Raw genomic sequence first — 20,238 nt, forward strand, 5'->3', positions numbered from 1 at the left:
TTAAGTATGAGAATTTTAAAAAGGGTAAATCTATCATCAATTTTTCTATTTATTCTTTAGGATATATTTTAAAAATTTACAAGATTGTATGCATTTAAATGCAACCAAAAGCTGTGAAATCACCACATTTGATTGGAAAGAGGGGCAGGTTCATCTATTTGATATTTTGATACAAGTTTTTATGGGTGTGTAATTGTCAAAATTAAAAGTTGAAGGGTTTTTTTTACAAATGAGCTAGAGATTAAGAGATCTTTGCACATTCTTTTCTATTTTTTTATTCATATACTCTCAAGTTTTAATTAATATTTATTAGTAAATAAAACTAGATTAATTAACTCCTAATAGCTCATTAATGCATGGAATTCAATAAAAGTAACAACTTAAAATATTTAAAAATTTAAATAAAAAAATTTAGAAGTTAAAGGAGTGTTGACAAAAAAGATCGAAGTTGAGGGGTCTGTTTTGTAACATACTTTAGTTGAGGGGTCGGAAAAATAGAAACCCACGTGGACCGTTGATTTTGCTTCACGGTCCCATCCCACCGTCCATCTTTCCCCGGTGATCAAGTATTAATGATCCGAAATGGACGGCTCTGATCATCACCGCACCAAACCCATTATAAACCTACCTAATGCGACAATGGAGATATATAATAATTTATAATAATCTCCAAAAAACCTTTTTTTTTTCCTCTCGCTCTCTCTCTCTCTCTCTCTCTCTCTTTTTAATTACCAAATCTCCCCATTTCCCCTGTTCCCGTTCGCCAACGGTCATCGGATTCTTTCCGATCCTCATCGAGATCGCGTGATTCGAGCATTTGGATCGGAGAATTTGGATCTCCGCTATGTGATTTTGGTATTTCCCCCTTTTTGTTACGAATTTTAGGTTATTTTTAATGCCCGTTTTGGTTCAGAATACTTAGTTCTATTTCTTGGTGGATCGATCGATCGAATTTCGTCGTTTTTTTTTTTTTTTTTTTCTTAATGTCGTATTTCTTAGCGGAGATTTGTTGTATGAAAATTATATATTTGATTTAGGGGAAAAGAAAAGATATCTTTGTGTGTTTTAATCTTTTTATCGTTTATTGTGTAGAAATTTTCATCACGAGAGATGGGCGTGGATGTAATAATTGAATTCGTTTTCTTTCTTCCATCCAAACTCTGGTATTGGTCTTCATTATTTGATAATTGGTTGTTTCTTTTCATGATCTGCCCTAGTTTTTCACTGTAGCTGTAGTTGATCTATTTATGTGATCCTAAGTAGCATATTGAGTTCTTCGAAATGATGTTCTTTCATATTGCAATATGAGAAATGCAGTAAAAAGAAAAAAATGCAGAAAAATTATCATGAAAAAGTTATACTTGATGTCGGTTCATAACATGATTCACGCCTACTTTTTAGCTGTAGCCATAGTAGTCTATTTGATAGTAAGTCGCATATCAGAGTTCTTGAAGATGGTGTTCTTTCATTTTACTTTGTAGAGAGTTTTACTCGTAGTTACCATGATTGCAGACCCCCTCTGAACTGCAATCCAGTTCGAACGTTCTGAGTTTTCTGACTCGTGGTGGGTTCTCGATCCGGATCACAGAAAGTGGCGAATCGAGAATTGTGAAGTACTTCAATTTTCTATATATAATTTGTTAGGTAACCTACTTACCTTAAATAAATGTGTTTTACAAAGTAGAATAATACTAAAGAATCATGCCTGAGTGAAAACAGAAAGAGTTGGTTTTGATTAGAGAGAATACCTAATCAATCTTAATGAAAATAAAAAACTATAAAATAACAAAAGTAAGTTTTTGATTTTTTTTTAAATATTTGTCTATCTGTATAGACGTTATGAACGAACCAGTAACCACATTTCAGAATTTTGTTCCAAATGAATCACGTTTTGGAATAACGTTCGAACTAATCCTGCCCCTCTCGTATCTTGTTCCTGAGAAACTAACGTACCACATCTACAAATAACATTGGTTTTACTGCATTTCTTGTTTAGCATGTAGGACTGTGTATGTTTCCGTTGTGAGCACATTAGAGTGTAACTGTGATTTCTATTTCCTTTTATCTGGTACAACTGTCATGCTTATCTTATGCACGCATTTAAAATCCGTATTCTTGTTTGATAAAATATTCTTGTTAGATATCTGGTTATTATCTCTATCTGTATAAGAGATGATACTACTGTTCAACATTATCTTCACTTAAAGCATATGATTCTGATATAATACATGCAGATGTTCTTTAGAGTCACAAGCTATAGTGCTAGCCTTACCCTATGTTTTCAGTTCAACCTTGTTTTCTTAAATTGACTCTTTGCAGCAATATTTGATTGCTCAGTGTCCATGTTGTAGTTGCTGGCATCAAAGAAGAACAACTAATACCATGATGCGACATACATGTACGGCTCATTGATTGTCTTTTGCGGGTTGGCCGAAGTGGACTTGGCCAATCATTGACATTATGTGAGGATTTTTCTGGTATAATTGTCAGTAAAGAGTTCTTCGAACACTGTAGGCGCGAATTTGATACTCTGTAGGCATCCTTTGCAGGAAAGGAGATGAAAGAACTGTAGAGAAAGAAGAAGTAGAAGAGGAAATAGGTGAGGGGGGGAAAAAAGAAAAAAAAATGGAAGAAAAGAAGAGCCATACATTCCAGGGCATGAAAAAATAATTTTCTTGTCCAATACTTAGCACCATGAGGTCCTTGACTTAATTATGTTTGACATGTTGAACAGACTAGTTGAAACCTTATTTTAATATGCCATACAAGCCTTTTCAACTAAAGACTACGAATCAAAAACCAAAAGGTGTACTCTCAATTTGAAAAATACATTGTATTTCAGTTGGTATTTAGTTTGGGAAGAATTCTCTACCAATGTTTGTCTCTTAGATTAGGTCTATATGGAATCTCGATGGTACTAGAATCCAACTAGGGTTCATTAAAGTAGGAAAACAGCTGTTAGTGGAGATTTTAGTTAAAACTCATTTAACTCATTTCCTTGTGCTTTACTAAGTTGAAGTGTTAGATATTATACTCTCAGTGATAATTTATAAATAATATTACCATTCATATTTCATTTTCTTATTTGTGAGTAATGCATAAAAACTATATTCACATCACATCTTTATGTCTTATTAGTAATAGAAATGACTGTTCATTACTAATAAGTTATGCCATGTCAAACACATCTCAGTTTGTCAATTATAAGATTTAATTTGATGTTCATATATCATAACTTCATAATAATAATTTTCATTTGTCCTTTAGTAAATCCTCCTCTTTTTTTCTCTTTGTTATTTAGCCAATCGTAGTAAAAAAAATTGTGCAAAATGTTGAGAATCTTTCAAGAATAAAGAGTAAAATTGACATTTTGTTTCATCATTAATGAGGTATGCATAAAGAGCAAAGCCTATATTCACATTATTTCATTTATATTGCACTAAGAGACGGATGACAATTCATGATTGATGAGTTATGAAATACCGTACTCATAGTAATTCTTCATTGACAAGAATTGAATTTGATAACGTGTTTCATAATTCATAAAGTTGAGCCAACCATGTTCCATATGATATCGAGCTAGACTATTAGACCACATTTTGACCCACTTTTATCCCATCCACAGCGCTGCTCGGGTTTTTCACTAGTTTATCTTATAGGAGACTCATGTTTGTTTCTTTTATTTTATAGGAGACACATGTTTGTTTATTTTATTTTATGGGAGACTCATGTTTGTTTATTTGCTGTTTGAACTTCCATTAGTATCTTAACATCTACTCTAAAGATATTTGCTGTAGTTTAAATTAACCATTTCTTACTCTTTATCTATAAGCGAATCTTTCTAATTGTTCCATGGACATATCATGACTGGATCCCGTAATTTTTAATTTTATGTTAATATTGTCTACTATATTATTATGTGAATAATTGACCTCAAGGCTGAGCTACTCTAATACTGGAGTGGTAATGAGGATCTTTAAAGGAAACTGAAGAACTTCAATAGTTGAAGTGCTTCTGATAGGTGAAATTGCCAATCGTTATACTCAAATTTCGTAACTCTTAAAAACTGAATCAACTTGATGAAAAAGTTGATGAGCTTCTATTTGCATGATTTTATTGGGGTGTCCTTGGCATTGTCATGGCGTCTTTTTGATCCGCAAGCTACCTTCTTAGTCAAGATAAGTGTGTGTGCTGTTCATCACCGATAAATTTGTGATGATATTTAGACACTTTTGGCCCTTCGAGTCTCTCCAAGAACATCTTGCTTCTCTATTAAGTTAATTGCTGTCATTATTTACCCAAAATCTGTCTGGCCTTCACGATTGGAACAATTAACAATATTGCTGCATGTTTCTTTCCAAATTGCATCATTAAATGAGATTATTGAATAAGAAATATACTCACACTTCATGATCTTCAAATGTCTCGGGTAGTGCTATTTATGGCTCTGGTCACAATGATTTGCTTGTTGAATCAACCGATGACTAGACACATGAAATCTAGTAGTTGAAAAATTGTTCGTTACATATTAAATTGCTAACCTTTTAATCATTTTGACTTTCTGCAGGTGAAAATCTAACTAGGGCATGCTATTTCCGCTCTTCTCAAGGCTACTTGGACCATTTCATTTTCACTTTCGACTTTTTCCGAGGCAAACCCAGTATGTCCAACTGGTTATACGGTGAAGTTCTTAAGGCTGTATTTCCCCATTTGGACGGTAAAGACCTTGTATCGTGCATGCTGGTCTGTCGTCAGTGGAGGGACATTGCAAGAGAGGACTATTTTTGGAAATGTATTTGTGCAAAAAGATGGCCGTCGGTTTGCAGGAAACCCCCTCCTGCCCTAAGCTATTTCAATCTTTTTGCGACCTTCTCCAAGCCCCACCGCTGTCAAACCCTCCCCCCACCAATGCTTTCCTTCGATGACCTGGTCTTCTACATTGACCTCTGGTTGGAAGAGAGAGTTATATTGTCTGAAGCAGTCGCAGGACCTGCGCTTCGATTGGGCATAAAGAACCCGCCGCACGGCATACCGGATGTCCTCAAGACCCACCTGGACGGCCCAGATTGCAAGCTGCTGATGCAGGTGGAGCCGAGGCTGACAGACGTTCTGGGACAGTCAGTTACCGTGTCAGTCCTCGTGGCCCGGAAAGACACCAATAAGATGGCCTGCATTGTTAACAAATCTCTTTTTGATTATGTCGATAGTACTGCAGGGCGGGCACTGGCTTACGACTATCTCACCTTCTCTCCCCGGTACCCGTTCATAGCTGATATTCGGGCTTGGGTGTCCTTGCTCTTTTTGGCGAAAGGCAACAGTGTTATCGAAGTGTTTGGAATCGAAATTGATTTCTGTGATGCTGCGCAGTCGGAGATGGAGGTTTTGTGGCTCTTAGACATGCTTGACTGGAAATAAAATGAGGGGATTATGATGTTGTTGCTTGTAAATAGGCAGGAAATAAATTCGAGTTATCTGAATTTTCTTGAGGTAATCTCTGCTATTTATTGCTTTTAGTACGAAATATCTGTTCCTATTTTCTGGTTTCTTCTGAATATTTTGAAATGATCTTGCTCCTTACTGCTTAGTGTGCATGTTTTCAAATTCACAAACCTAAGGCCTATTGGGATATCTAATGTTAACAGAATCTGGAGTTATTCCTCTGCATTGACTCGGGACAATTTTCGTTTTACCATGTACTTATTTTTAGTACTCATCTTGTTCGAACTCTGAATTTTTTTTGTAGGCAAAAAATATGGACATCGAATTAAACAAAAGGATTCTCAAGCAAAATATTTGTGGACATTGATTTTACTAGAACTGTTTTAAACATTAGAATTAACTTTTGTTTTCTTCTTTTATTTAGAATAATTGATGGCTATTGATTTAAATAAAGAGTGTCAAATAATTTGTGAAGTTCAGCATTATATATAGTCCTTAAGCTTGCTTGCCGACCATGGAGAGAGCAACCCAGGCCGAGAATCCGAACAAAAGTTGGGTGGGGACGGTCATTGTGAGTCTGTCTGTTCCACCTACCGTTCATCATGTGAACTGAATCTAAAAGATCTATGGATGGCGGATGGGGTGGTCTCACAATGGGGACCGCATCCACCATTTTTATTAAGGATGATGATTTGGTATTGGTAGGATTCCATAGGAAAGAGCAAAGCGCGCCATTTCAAACCATCATCCTATGACAGCTAACAGCTTTTTTGGGGCCATGCTTTTGTTACTACATATGCAATGCTTCTGCTTTTGGTTTGTGATGCTCTGCTAGGTTTTGAAGAAACTATTGCACGCACCTCATGCACCGTGCCTCCTGTGCAGCGTCCAATAAGACGCCGCCTATCTCACATAGTATAATAGGATTGGTTCAGGGTATCTCCTATACGGTATAGCTGTTACAAACAAAGATCTTTTCTGATGTAAGGGCATATCACTGGGCGGTGCACTGTGACTTGGTGCGCCGAATGGAGGCCATCATGGTAATATTTATCCTTGGTGTTTGTCATTCCAAAACTGTTGCTAGAAATCCTAGTGGTGCCCATCCACATCTTTATATATTTATTTATTCATTTGTTTATTTATTTATTTGAAGAAGTTGCCACCATTCCAAGTCCATTGTCACCTAGCGAGCTCTTCTTGCTTTATTCTGCTGTTTTTAGTATCTTAGAATTCCACTTCTTTGCAAACATTATGCAATAAGTAATTCCTTCTAACCAGGTTCATTTGTTTCCAGTAGTGTTGTCTCAGATGAAGCACTTATTAAGTTACTATTCTAAAGAGTATTTACTTTTGTTTGTATTGTTTCTTTTTTCAGCTTCTTTGATTTTAATGTGAAGCAGCTCGAATAGTAACAAGTGTTCCCCCACACAATTTGTTTTTGTTTTTTTTTTTCCTTCTTATTTTAATGTGCTTTTAAAATAAGAAAGAAAACAGAAACTTTGATACATAGGAAACAAAGAGTTTATTGGAGTTATCTAATGAATCATTTGTCCTGTTGTCTGTTGTCACCATGGAAGTTACATAGTTTAAGATTTTGGATTGCCTAGAACAACTCGCCCATGCTCTATATGTGTTCTCTTTTTTTTTTGTGGGATAACTTATTCGGTTGCTGGATTAATTATGCTTCTGATTCGTGATGGAGAATAATAAATAATTCTATATCTTGGCTATATCTGTCATCATTTAATATCTATTTGGTCTCTTTCTTTTGCTTGTAGCATAAAATGTTGGCGGAGCTTCTGCTGCAGAGGAAAGTAAGAAATGTAATTCTAAACTCCGAAAGTAGAAGCACTGAATTTGTCATTTGATTCTGCTGCAAAAAAGAATTGAAGTGTTTTACTGTAATGCTTCTTCTAATTAAGAGCGCTATTTTTCACTAGTCTTAAATTAAAGGAAAAACCTCAAATACCATCCGTGTTTTCGTAATTTCTTATTTTAGTACGTTTAAAGTATATCATTTTAGTACTCTGTGGTTTTATTTTTTTATTTTTATTATTTATTTTACTATTTTTTTTTGTTAAATCAGTGATAAAGTTAAAACTAAAGAGTATTAAAGTGAATATTCGACGAACTTAAATGGGGTATCTGAAGTTTTTTGTATATAATAATTTAACGAAATATTAACGGAGGAGTTGATGAAAAAAGAAAAATGAAATCACATGGTACTAATTTGATACATTTTAAACCACTGGCCGGTACTAAAGTGGGAAAGTGCGAAATCACAGGAATGATATTTAAAGTTTATTCTAAATTAAACAATACTATACCCTACAGCAGAATAAAATAAACTTTAACAGATGTGCTTTTTCTTAGCATAATTTTGTTTCCAGATGTTATCCTGAATGTCAGTTTGGTGCCTTATTTGCTCAGTGTGAAAGCAGGTCAGAACATTTGACAAGGGAGTCAAAATTGGTTGAATTTTGTCAAAATTCTTACTTTGGTACAAACAATCTTTCAATGATATACAGCAATCAAATGTCTACATCCCATGTGCTGCTGCTGGAGATGCTGCTTTTTTGGCACTACCAATTATTGCTTGTGATGATGAAATGATTTAGATCCTTGTCGTTAGTATAGAAGTTATTTATTCTTCCTTTTTTAATTTTGTTGCTTAATTAAATCTCTCATAAAATGATAATTTTATGCATAAAATTAAAAAAGTGGTCTAAAAAATAGTAGGATGACAAATATGGGCTTGAAAAAACGAAACTGATTGGGCAACTTGTATGTAAAATTTTGTGGATTCAGTTTCTTAATTTCCACACTCACTTGTCTTTGTTTTCCTAACCCAAATTTGTTTTGACAAATTTACACACATCTCTCTCTCTCTCTCTCTCTCTCTCTCTCTCTCTCTCTCTCTCTTGAGTTTGTAACATTTAACCACGTATAGGCTAGTTATACATTCTCGCAAGATACATATATTACAGCTTCTTAATGCTAGAGTATATTTTATACATATTAGAAAATGCCAAGAAGTTAAAAAACTCAAAAACTACCAACATTAACTTAATGATGAATACCATTACCATTTATTCCGTGCAGGGTCATTTACTAATTGGACCCAACGGCCATACATGGACCTGGATGGTATATATCACCAATATATATATATATATATATATATATATAGAGAGAGAGAGAGAGAGAGAGAGAGAGAGAGTTCGGTTGGTATTTATTTAAAAGTACGGAGTTCTCCGTGCTTTTATGTTTTTTTCGATGTCAGGACTTCTGAATCAACGATCGCTCTGTTATTCTTGATTTAAAATATTTGATCGAAGTACTTCAAAAATAAATTTCGTGATTTTTTGATATCATTTGCCTAGTAATCGAAGGGGCTTAAAATTAATGGCTGAAAATAAAAATCTCATAAATTGTGCTTATATGAAACTAAAATTTTAGATCAAAGATACTATATAGTATAAAGAATTTTCCTCCAAATTTTTTCATGATTTGAATATTTTTACACCGTTAAATTTGCAAATGGCTCATCATGATATTTAAAATTATTGATTTTGAGCTTTTTTGATCACTAGATAAGTGATATTAAAAATTCGTGAAATTTATTTTTGAGGTATTTTAAATATTTTAGACCGAATCTAATGAAACTGATTGTGGATTCAAAAATTTCACGGAGGATCCCATACTTCTAAATATATAATGCTTAATTAACTCTCTCTCTCTCTCTCTCTCTATATATATATATTTATATATATATACAAATGTTAGGCCCTGTGAGTCACGTGAGAATCAAATATAGTGTAAGTGGAAGCAAAAATAAAGCAAATGTAGGGCTTGGATATGGTGGTGGTGGTGTGGTGGGGAGAGGTGGTGTGGACTTTTGGACTAGTATTACAATACAAGCTTTAAACTTTTTATGGGAGAATATATATGGAATTAAAACTCTACTTGTATATGGAAAATGTAAATAACCTCCTCAACTATAGCCTTTGAAATATATAACTTCCTCCGCACAGTAGTTTTTTTTATCAAATTTAATGGCTCGTTTAGTTATTAACTATTAAAGGATGTAAAATTTATTTGCTAAACTGCAACTAAAATCATGAGAAATAATCTCCAAATTTTTTGAATCTATTTACTTAATTTTTTTTTAAGAAAAAAATCAGAAGTGGATGGACAAAATATCAATATATAAAAAAAGTTGGGGGTCACTGTTCACCATTCCCTTCACACTTGGACACTTCTTCAGCTCTCTCTCTCTCTCTACACTTTTCTCTCTCTCTCTCTCTCTCTCTCTCTCTCTCTCTCTCTCTCTCTCTATATATATATATATATACATACATAATTTTACGTATATAAATACCAACATTGTGAGGATGATTATTGAGCAAGCCTAGCTAACTCAAACTTCTTTTTTTGTTGTTCTTCTCCTTCTCCTTCTTGTTGTTTTAAGAGATAAAGAGAGGGTTCAAATTAAGATGTTCATTATTATGAGGAGCACCTTATTTGTCATATTATTATTGTTGCTTGTGTTTGAGATGCAAAAGTGTTCATCATTACCAGAGAAATACGACACAGGATTAAGTAGGAGGAGTTTCCCACCTGGATTTGTCTTTGGAATAGCTTCTTCATCATACCAGGTTAGTGGTTTTTTTTTAAAAAAAATAATTTATGAACTGGTTATTGTTCTTGGGATTATTTATTTATTTATTTACTTATTTGAACATGTATATATCTTGGTTCTTCAAGATTAATTATATGGATTTTTTTGGGTTTTTTTTTTTTTTTGTTTTACCCTCTCAATTAATCCACTATACGTGAAGTATATGAAAGATATATATCTATTATTTTTGGTAAGGAAAAATTGTTTTTTTTTAAAAAAAGAGATCATTTCATGCATGTTTTTTTTAATGTTTTCTTAATTAAATCGTTTAAAATACGATGGACATAATGTATTTAATTTCCACCTTTTCTTGGAAAAAAAAAAAGCCAAAAAAAGAGTCGAGGAGAGGAAAAAAAGAGAGATTTGTGTGCATTTAATAGAGAGACAGAGAGAGGAAAATTTAAAACCAAAATTTATCACCAAATATTGTAAAGAATTATTATTTATTATTTATTTCTTTTTTCTTTTCATGTGAAATTTATCGAATAAATGAAAAAAAAAAGATAAGAAAAAGTTCACGTGCATTGTTTTAAGCGGAGGAGGAGGATTCCGATAATTGAGCGCTTAGTTGAGACCCATTCACACGCAAAAAACGGTTGTTGTAGCAACGGCTCGTTAATGGGGGCCCACTACGAGGATTGTCAATGAAATATGTGATGATTGTGGGCTTTTATGAAAAATGGCCCAGTTTATATTTGACTAGCCAAAAAAAAAGAAAAAAAAAGAAAAAATAAAAAATAAAAAAAGAGTATGTTATGGAAAGAGTTTAAATAGGTTTTCGAGTATAAAAATAAAAAATCTAATTTAGAATCGCTGCTTTTACTATAGCAAATATGCAGCTCTACTCAATTAGTACTTCAAAAACTTTTAAGTGTTGAAAATTTATTTTTGAAAGAAACATTTCATCTTTCATCTTATAATCTCCAAAGTATTTCGTATTTAACACTCCCAAGTTTGTGTGGATTCGGAGCGCCTTTTTTTTTTTTAACAAGGTTGCGATTTGAAATTAAGTTAAATAGGGAGAAATTGAATGAAATTGAAAATCTGTAAACACTTGAACTCAGAATCTCCTCATCTGGTGTTGATAATGTGAGAGCAATCTTTTTCTATCAGTGTAAGCTTTTTGGAAAAACAAAAATTGGCTCTTCTAATAATTATTGTGTGTATCTCTCCATTGTTTATAATATAGTAATAATATTATTAATTTCATACATGCATCTCAGTATGAGGGAGCTGTGAAAGTGGCTGGGAGAGGACAAACAATTTGGGACACATTTGCTCATTCATTTGGTAACACTTATTTTGTGAAACAACTATTGTACTGTAAAAACTTAAAATGTTAGAGAACAGTGTTTAACTATTTTTATATTTAACACTCCCCTTCAAGTCTGGGCTCGAGATTTTTTAGTCGATCCATGACGTGGGTTTGAATTAAATGGGAGGAAATTAATATGCTAGGAGTCTGGCATGACTCGAACTCAGGACCTCACGCTCTGATACTATGTGAAACAACCGTTGTACTCTAGAAGCAAAAGCTTTTAGATTTTAGAGTACAACGGTTGTTTCACATATTTCATATTAATTTGTTGCACTGTAACCAAAAAACTAAAATAAAGATGAAATTGAAAAATTAACTAAATTACAGTAGTTTGTTTTATCACAGCTTCAAAAGAAAATTAGAAAAAAAAAAAAAAAAAACCATTTTCAAATTTGCAGGTAAGGTGATCGATTTCAGCAACGCCGATGTCGCGGTTGATCAGTACCACCGTTTCGCGGTGAATTTCTTTACGATTTATCACGAATAATTAACTTAATTTTTTTAAAAAATTAACACTGTTATGATTTAATAATTATGGAATCATATATGGTTTTGTTTCAGGAAGATGTACAGCTTATGTCAGATATGGGAATGGATGCATACAGATTCTCAATTGCATGGTCTCGAATTTTTCCGAGTATGTATATGTCCACTTACTCAGCTAAAAATATAGTTTTATTTATCGTTACAAATTATTTAAAATTAGTTGATAGATTTGTAAAATTTTCATATTTAGATGGAACTGGTGAAATCGATCGGCGCGGGATCGATCACTACAACAGATTGATCGATGCATTGCTAGCAAAAGGTAAGCAGGAAAATTTTGAACCATTTTTATTTTTGTGACAACATTAATGCAATGAATTGATTGATGCTTTTACTGCTAATTTATTTGCGTATGTGAAAATGTACAGGAATTGAACCATATGTGACCCTTTATCATTGGGACCTTCCTCAAGCATTGGAAGATAAATACAACGGTTGGCTCGATCGGCAGATCATGTGAGACTTTTCTTCTTTTTTCGTTTTCTTGATCTGCAGCAAATCACCTGTTCGCAATTCTCGAAAAAGAGAGAGAGATACGGTTGTCGGATCGTTGGCGCTAATCATTAATCTCAGAAGCTCGAACTGTTAGAAATACGCAACCAATTTACTTAAAATGTACAGACACAGTGCCTACGGATCTCAATTGCGACTCGACCCAACTATCCTCTCACCACTTCAAATATGATTCAGCCCAGCCTGACCTCCTGCCACAGAGCAGAATGTTGGCTCCTTTTAAGCCAAGAACTGTGACGCCCCACTTCTCATGGGGAGTCACCTATCCTAAAATCATTTTAGTTCTAGCACACTTAATCCCCTTTTAACCTTTTGGACGTAACTAACTGCCGTCCAAAATATTATAGCCGGGTTAAGAGATTTAGTCCTATTATATCTTATATATCGAATTTTAAATCCTAGAGGCGTCACAGATACGTTTCATTGATATCATTTGCAGAAAAGACTACGCAAACTACGCAGAGACATGCTTCAAGGTGTTTGGAGACAGGGTGAAGCACTGGATAACATTCAATGAGCCCCACACATTCGCGATTCAAGGCTACGACGTCGGGCTCCAGGCGCCCGGGCGCTGCTCCATTCTCCTCCATCTCTTCTGCCGAGCTGGAAATTCGGCCACTGAGCCGTATATCGTTGCCCACAACGTCCTGCTGTCGCATGCTGCTGTCGCAGACATATACAGAAGAAGCTACAAAGTATGTGCGCAAATTATACTCGATTTTTTCTGAGGATGCATATGCTATGCTGTTTATCTCATACATTCATCTGACTTTACACTTTGATTTATAACGCAGTCGACGCAGCACGGATCGGTCGGAATAGCATTAGATGTTATGTGGTTCGAACCGATGACGAATAGTTCTGAAGATATTGCTGCAACACAAAGAGCACAGGATTTCCAATTTGGATGGTACAATCACCAATTTGCCTACATCATTACATAAATGAAAAGCAATGTATCGATCAATCTGATACATTGATCTTTGAATCTGACAGGTTCATGGATCCCTTATTCTTTGGGGACTATCCAATTTCAATGAGAACAAGGGTTAAAAACAGATTGCCAAGATTTACAAGTGATGAGGCTGCTCTAATCAAGGGGTCCTTAGATTTTGTGGGAATCAATCACTATACAACATATTATGCGCAGAAAAGTTCTACCGATATAATCGGCCGGTTACTCAATGATACCCTGGCGGATTCAGGCGCCGCTACTCTACGTAAGTTCATTGTACATTCGCATGAACAACTTGCTTTTGTTTGTGTAGGTTAACACAAGAAACAATTGCTTCTCTTTTTAAAAGATTACAGGCCACCTGTAACAGGAATGAGAATCAATCATTTTACACCTGGTGGAAATGGAAGGACATGTTTCACATTCAATGACATCTAAAATTGTTTTTTTTCTTTCATTTGTTTGCAGTTTTACAGTCAACCTAACAACATATTTTCTAACTTTGCAGCCTTCAAGGATCTGCGACCAATCGGAGATAGGGTAAGACATAATGCGAAAAATAAATAGAGCTGTAAAGTTGCTTCGAATGGAACATATGAGGCCTCTCTCACTAAAATACCATCTTTTTTCTGAATTCTACCTGATCTTCAGAAGGTGGAAGATGCTAAATAAGTGAAACTACAGAACATTTGATTGTGAACTTGGAAATAGAAAAGTACATGGTCCTTTTTCCAGCTAGGAACTGACAATTACTTTCATTTGTTTCATGCAATTGATGGACAATAGTTTTGAATGAAATTTGAGGCCTAGATTTTTGTCTGAAAACAGGCTAATTCAATATAGCTATATATCGTACCTCGAGGAATGAGAAGCCTGATGAACTACATCAAGCAGAAGTACAGCAATCCACCAGTTTTCATCACAGAAAATGGCTAGTATATTTCTCACAAAAGTTAGCTACAGATTCACAACATTTGCTTAATTTAGGTTAAATTTTAAGTTTGTTGCTCATTTGCAGGGATGGATGATCCAAATAGTCCCTCCATTTCCATCAAGGATGCTCTGAAGGATGATAAAAGAATCAACTATCACAATGATTACCTCGCAAACTTGTCGGCCGCCATCAGGTAATTTCATGATCATGGATTGATTACATGTATGACTCTGTACAACAAATTTACCCAGAAACATGGAAAGATGCATTAAATTGTATTTATTCACTATTTTGAGAGAAAACAATGAAAGGTGGATATATACCCAAATGTGCTGATAATTTTGGGGTTCGAGTTCGAGGTTAATCAAAATTTTGGATAGTTTTCAATGAAAAAGAACACATGATCTCTCTATTTGGTTTTGTTATCATGGCAAAATATTTATTGTATCTGCAGCATGATACCTTCTCTATGCTTACTAATTTAACATTAGAAACTTCAGATTCAATATCCATGCAAACCAAATAATGGTAACAAGAATTAACTTAAAAAAGGACATGAACACTTACAATCTCTTCTTTCTATCTTCTTTTTCTTCTTTTCCGAATGCAGGGAGGACGGTTGTGATGTGCGCGGTTACTTCGCGTGGTCTCTTCTGGACAACTGGGAATGGGCCGCTGGTTACACTTCAAGGTTCGGGCTATATTTCGTCGACTACAACAACAATCTGACGAGATACCCTAAGAACTCAGTCCATTGGTTCAGGAACCTACTGAGCTCTTCCTAATTGTAGTCCTAGGACTTGCATGCAGCTTCCATATCTCTTATGTTATTGTAGCCCAAATTACCTGGATTGTAGTTAATTGTTCTTGGATTTGATTTGAGAAATTTTCCTAAGAAACACTTGTAATTGAGTCCTTTACACTACAAAAAAAAACATTGGATTGGTACAGTTAATTTGTTCAGATACAGAATCTATCAATAGTTTGGGCTAAGTAGGGCTAGCTATGAACTTGCAATGTAGCAACATATACCAATGTTAAAGGGGGTGTTTGCTTTTCAGGAAAAAATCCCAGAAATTAGTTTTCTGACTAAAAAAGTTTTTTTTTTTGTTTGTTTGGTCCTTTTTTTCCCAAATTTCATGGAAAACTTTCTTTTTGTTAACCTATTCTTTTTATCCGCAAACATGTTTTCCATGGAAAATTTTTTTCTCGGAAAACAAATTTCCCCGATTTTCCGAGGAACCAAACAACCCCTGAAGGAAAGTTCTGAAATGAAAGATAACTTATACAGCTTAGCTCTACTTATTTTGTTTCTTAATAAGTGCTTTCTTGGCTTTCATGCATATTTTGAAATAATGAAGATGAGTTCCCTCGAGTACTTCTACCTCAACTGAGGTAGTGGATCTATATCTGACTAGGATAACATTAGATCTCAGGCAAAAACTAATGAAGATGCAAATGAGATGGCTCAAAATATAGGGCAACTAAGAACTTGAAATAAAGCCAGATTTGAAAACATATCCTCCAAGAATCGAAACTCAAATAGCAAGAACGAATTCCGAAGGCCGCATATCATAAGAACAGGTAAACTAAGTTCTCTGATCGATTTTCAGAATCCACAACAGTAGGGCACAAAATCTTCTATACTAACACAATGGAACAGAACAAGCATTTATTTCTGGGAGTTAGACATGCATAGAACTGTTACATCTAAAAAAATACGCGACAGCAACATATCTCCACAGATTTGCACAATCTCACATTGAAGCTTCTTTACTCACCGCATAACTTATTTTTTGAGAATTTAAGAATGTTAATTCCTTACTTGCCACCCAAAGAAGAGAGTTGATAAGTACACATATGGAAATTTAATAGGCTAACAAGACATCCTATATAGCGTTTTTCTGACTTGCATCAGAAACCCATCTGCAGCTTTTACGGCTGAATTATCATTAAAGGCTGCAAGGTAAAAAGATAAGCATTTCAGAGTAGAATTTACACACACACATACTATATATATATATATAGAGAGAGAGAGAGAGAGAGAGAGAGAGGGAGAGAGAGAGAGAGAGAGAGAGAGAATGGCATTGCAAAGAGATTTACCGTGTCCACACTAACTGGTTTCCCGTCTTCGGCTAGTATTTCCACAATAGTGCCCGATTGATCAGCCAGCATCGAAGAAAGGGTTCTATTATTTACTCCAATCTAGAACAAGAATTGCAGCATCCGTACTCTTTCTCAGACTTTTACAACCTACGATACACCCTTTAGCTTTCAAAATTCTCACGGTGACTAACAGTACACTTTTAATGGTGCAATTAGCTAAGCACTTTATTAGCTCTTCATTCTTTTTGATATGATACATGCCGTATACATCTTTCAAAGAAAGCAATATTATCCCTGTGCTAAAAACTCATATAACAAATATAATTTAGAGAGACATGGTTACTATCTTGGCTGCAGAGCCTCAAATTAACCAGGGTAGTCATCTCTCTCTCTTCAAAAGCATTGGTCAGATGAGAATGAAAATGAAAACAACACTTGTACGGTTGTACTGAACATCTCAAGAAAAACATGAGAAATGAAGTGGAAGTGAGGTTACCTCAATCTCATTCATCAACTTCATGGCCTCGATGATGCATACCACCTGTCCCTTCTGGACTTTATCTCCAACCTGCATAATGGAAAATGTAAATGGGTACATATATGTTATCATTCAACACATGAAAGTGAAAATGGAAAATGTGAGAGAAGAAAAAGGCCAGCTTAAATATTTGTACTACAATCAAGCATGCACAAGCTCGCATATGCACCATGGGTTCTCCGCATAGACAACATTGTAGATTATTAAGAAAAGAATATTAAAAAAAGAAAACAGAAACTATTTGCACTTTCCTTGTATACATGATGCATCACAGCTTGTGCAAAAGCAAAGAATTCAGAGAAAATAAAAAATAAGACAGAAGAGCAATAATAAAAATACAAGTATCTTGTTCACTGCAGGTTGCAAAATTTCATTCTGCGGAAAGACGTCCCAGAATCGACAAAGAACTTTATTAACAGTATTACCTTCCTTTTTGTTTTTTTCAATTTTTTTAAAAAATAAAAAGTAAAAAGAGGGTTACCTTCACAAATGGAGGCTCTCCGGGAGCTGCACTTCGGTAAAATGTCCCTGCCATGGGACATTTGAGAGGAGGAAGCGAAGACTTACTTGACCCTTTTGTAGCAGGAGGAAGGGCTGGTGTTGGCGAAGGAGCTGGAGCAGCAGTAGAAGCACTTGCCTGCACAGCAGGAGCCGGTTGGGGCATGAGTGGTGGAGGAAATGCAGCTTGAGGATGCTGCATAATCATGGTCGGAGCAGTAGGTAATGACTGAGAGAAAGCTTCTTTCTTTCGTATGATAAGCTCGCAATCATTATGCTTTAGCTTCAGCTCTGTAAGATCCTTTGAATCAACAAGCCTGATTGGACAGGGAAGGAGAAAAAAACACCAGCAAGAAAAAATGTTTGAGCAGCTTCACTGCAAGGTCGTTACTCACAATGTTGCAAACTATTTTTGGTGCCTGCTTGGTCAGATTCATGAAACAGCTTCTCTATCCAAGAGGCAAAAGCCAAGTGTTTGGCAACTCAAAAGGTCTAGACCCTCCATTTGGGGCAAAGAAGAAGAAGAAACGAGAAACTGGGGCTCCAAAAGCAAAAGTTCTGATTTGAAGCCCCAGGACGTAGCTTCTACCAGGGGGGTTGATGCAAAATCCACTAGTAGCAGTACAAATAACTCTACACAAACAGCAATTCTGCAGAAGCTGCAAGCGCTACCGACTAAAAAGTACGGAACATTAGAGAGCAGGCATTCTTACATAACAAGACGTGAAGCTTCGGCCATAAGTGCGGATATGGCAGATTCATCAGGCACATCAGAACCCTTAGTGCTGGATGACAGAGTCTCCTCCTCGGCCGATGCCTTTGGCGAAGAGTGAGTTGAACTCTCTGCAGAAACCTTAAAACAAGATTTTTGTTAAGAAGAAATGCAAAGGATTTCCTTAGTCATTAATGTGAGGACTAAAAATGTAATTTGTAAATACCTCCTGAACCTGGGCCTTAAGAACAGGGAGTTGTCTCCGACCAGGCAGCTGTAAATCAATTATGTCACTCAATAATTGTACAAAGTTTATAAAACAAAATTACAGTGCGACAATTGCGCACAAAAAGCAGAAAAAGGAAATTTATGTTAGAACTAATTGTCGGCCTGAAACAAACGTAAGCTCGTAAAGTCCCGCAAAGTATTATTCAATTACTAGTTGTAGATAAGCTAACAAATTATGATGGTGCTTGCCACATTTGAAGATTCGGCAATCAGAGCCACAGAACATATCCAATTCATCATAATTATTATACCTCTAATGGATATCTATGTTTTCAAGAGGATGATTTTATCAACCAAATTCCAACATGTGATGCTTGAGAGAAGCAACTACTTGCTCCAAAAGATTATGGAATTAATCTATAGAACAGTAACTATGTAAAACAAGTTATCCAATGCAGCTGATTAATGTCAATTATAATGCAAAAGCTACCTCGTTTTCTCTACTCGCGAAATTGACGTAGTGCACTTAACCCTATCTCTTTAACCACAAATTAAAAGAGCCCTATCGGTCCTGGGTTACCATCACCCCTCCATCTGCACCATGGAATCTAAGAGCAAGCTCTAACAAGAGGGATCAAGGATGGGGAAAAGGACACACCTGCGAGAGAGAAAGCGATCCATGTCCCGCGATCGGAGAGGAGGCGAGTTTCGATACGGGCACCGTCGAGCTCGGCCGCGGCGGCGGATTCCGGCGGGAGGAGGCGGCGGAGCTCTTGGGGCAGGGGACGGAGATCGACGCCATGGATTCGGGGAGGAGGTGAGGAGGCGAGATCGAAGCCTCGAAGGAGAGAGAGGTGGTGTTGAGGAGAGAGTGAGAGGGCGGAGGGAACGAAGCGAGAGGGTGGCAAAGAGAATGCGATGGACGGGGATTGATGAGATCTCAGCCGTACGTTTTGGAGGGCCAGGTGTGATGGGATGAAGGTGGACGGTGTGGATGGGGTTTTTCCCTGCAATTGAATGGACGGTTGAGATGAGAGGATATATATATATATATATTGGCGTTATTTGGGAAGCAGTTAGCACCGTTGGCCTACCCACGTAACGCAGTACGTAATTACTTTTTTTTTTTCTTTGAGAAATAGTACGTAATTATTTTTTTAATTGTAATTTTTACTACCTTAAAGTAAGTTCGTTTTTTGATTATTCTTTTTTTTTTTTTGAAAACAAAGTGTCGAGTTTTAATTAGAATTTCGATGGTTTTCACTGAGAAAACTATAGAATATACAATCAAATAGCAAAATGTTTTATTATTACTACTACAATAATTAAGTGAAAACAGTAAAAAATATTTCTAAATTTTAATTAGGAAAATACAAAACCAAATATGCTAGTCAACTGTTTTTAGTTCAACGATCAATTTCAGAACACAACATTAGTTCAATTCAGTTCTGAATATCCTCACCTTTTTAAAAAATAAAACAAAATACCTGAACCAGATTGAGTCCATAGATGCATAGAGTACCAACATTACCTGAATCAGAATGCTGAAATTTTTTGACATATTAATTTTGCCTAACTTGATTTTTATTTTACTTTTTCTGTTTTTCAACTGCGAACATAGCATTGGTTGTATAATGAAACTATGGCGAAGAACACACAAGGCAAAACTTTACCAGAAAAATTATTTCATACATTCAATCCATACAACAAACAAGAGAAAAAAGAATCATTATATAACTAATAATGTCACAACTCACATCAAACAAC

The 20,238-nt window shown here is 35.4% G+C and overlaps 3 protein-coding genes across 10 annotated transcripts; 2 read left to right on the forward strand and 1 right to left on the reverse strand.

The window, feature by feature from the left end:
- On the forward strand, positions 669-5,664 carry LOC109721650 (F-box protein At5g39250). Of its 6 annotated transcripts, XM_020249356.1 has the most exons (6): positions 669-855; positions 1,093-1,163; positions 1,513-1,644; positions 2,352-2,462; positions 2,550-2,599; positions 4,568-5,664. In XM_020249356.1, coding segments are annotated over exons 4-6 (900 nt in total). In that variant the 5' UTR covers positions 669-855; positions 1,093-1,163; positions 1,513-1,644; positions 2,352-2,460; the 3' UTR covers positions 5,416-5,664. The 6 variants fall into 6 exon arrangements, with proteins under 6 accessions (XP_020104945.1, XP_020104946.1, XP_020104949.1 ...); XM_020249357.1 differs by lacking the exon at positions 1,513-1,644 and having other exon boundaries at positions 4,568-5,584; XM_020249360.1 differs by lacking the exons at positions 2,352-2,462; positions 2,550-2,599 and having other exon boundaries at positions 4,568-5,584.
- Positions 9,746-15,352, forward strand: LOC109721358 (beta-glucosidase 6-like). Its single transcript, XM_020248927.1, is given in 13 exon segments — positions 9,746-10,100; positions 11,347-11,413; positions 11,840-11,898; positions 12,003-12,078; positions 12,178-12,249; positions 12,356-12,443; positions 12,940-13,195; positions 13,295-13,410; positions 13,497-13,720; positions 13,964-13,995; positions 14,284-14,386; positions 14,474-14,582; positions 15,000-15,352. Coding segments are annotated over 13 exon segments (1,539 nt in total). The 5' UTR covers positions 9,746-9,938; the 3' UTR covers positions 15,175-15,352.
- Positions 16,045-19,470, reverse strand: LOC109721359 (biotin carboxyl carrier protein of acetyl-CoA carboxylase, chloroplastic-like). Of its 3 annotated transcripts, none has more exons than XR_002219201.1 (7): positions 19,130-19,470; positions 18,470-18,517; positions 18,245-18,384; positions 17,515-17,848; positions 16,992-17,063; positions 16,493-16,632; positions 16,045-16,348 (listed from the first exon to the last, which is right to left on the reverse strand). XR_002219201.1 is itself a non-coding variant. In XM_020248928.1 (7 exons), the coding sequence occupies exons 1-7, from the start codon at positions 19,271-19,273 to the stop codon at positions 16,325-16,327; spliced, it is 828 nt and encodes a 275-aa protein (XP_020104517.1). In that variant the 5' UTR covers positions 19,274-19,469; the 3' UTR covers positions 16,045-16,324. The 3 variants fall into 3 exon arrangements, 2 of the variants coding, with proteins under 2 accessions (XP_020104517.1, XP_020104518.1); XM_020248928.1 differs by having other exon boundaries at positions 16,493-16,558; positions 19,130-19,469; XM_020248929.1 differs by lacking the exon at positions 16,045-16,348 and having other exon boundaries at positions 16,499-16,642; positions 19,130-19,466.

The sequence above is a fragment of the Ananas comosus genome, linkage group 15 (genome assembly GCF_001540865.1).
Source record: "Ananas comosus cultivar F153 linkage group 15, ASM154086v1, whole genome shotgun sequence".
Classification (NCBI taxonomy): domain Eukaryota; kingdom Viridiplantae; phylum Streptophyta; class Magnoliopsida; order Poales; family Bromeliaceae; genus Ananas; species Ananas comosus.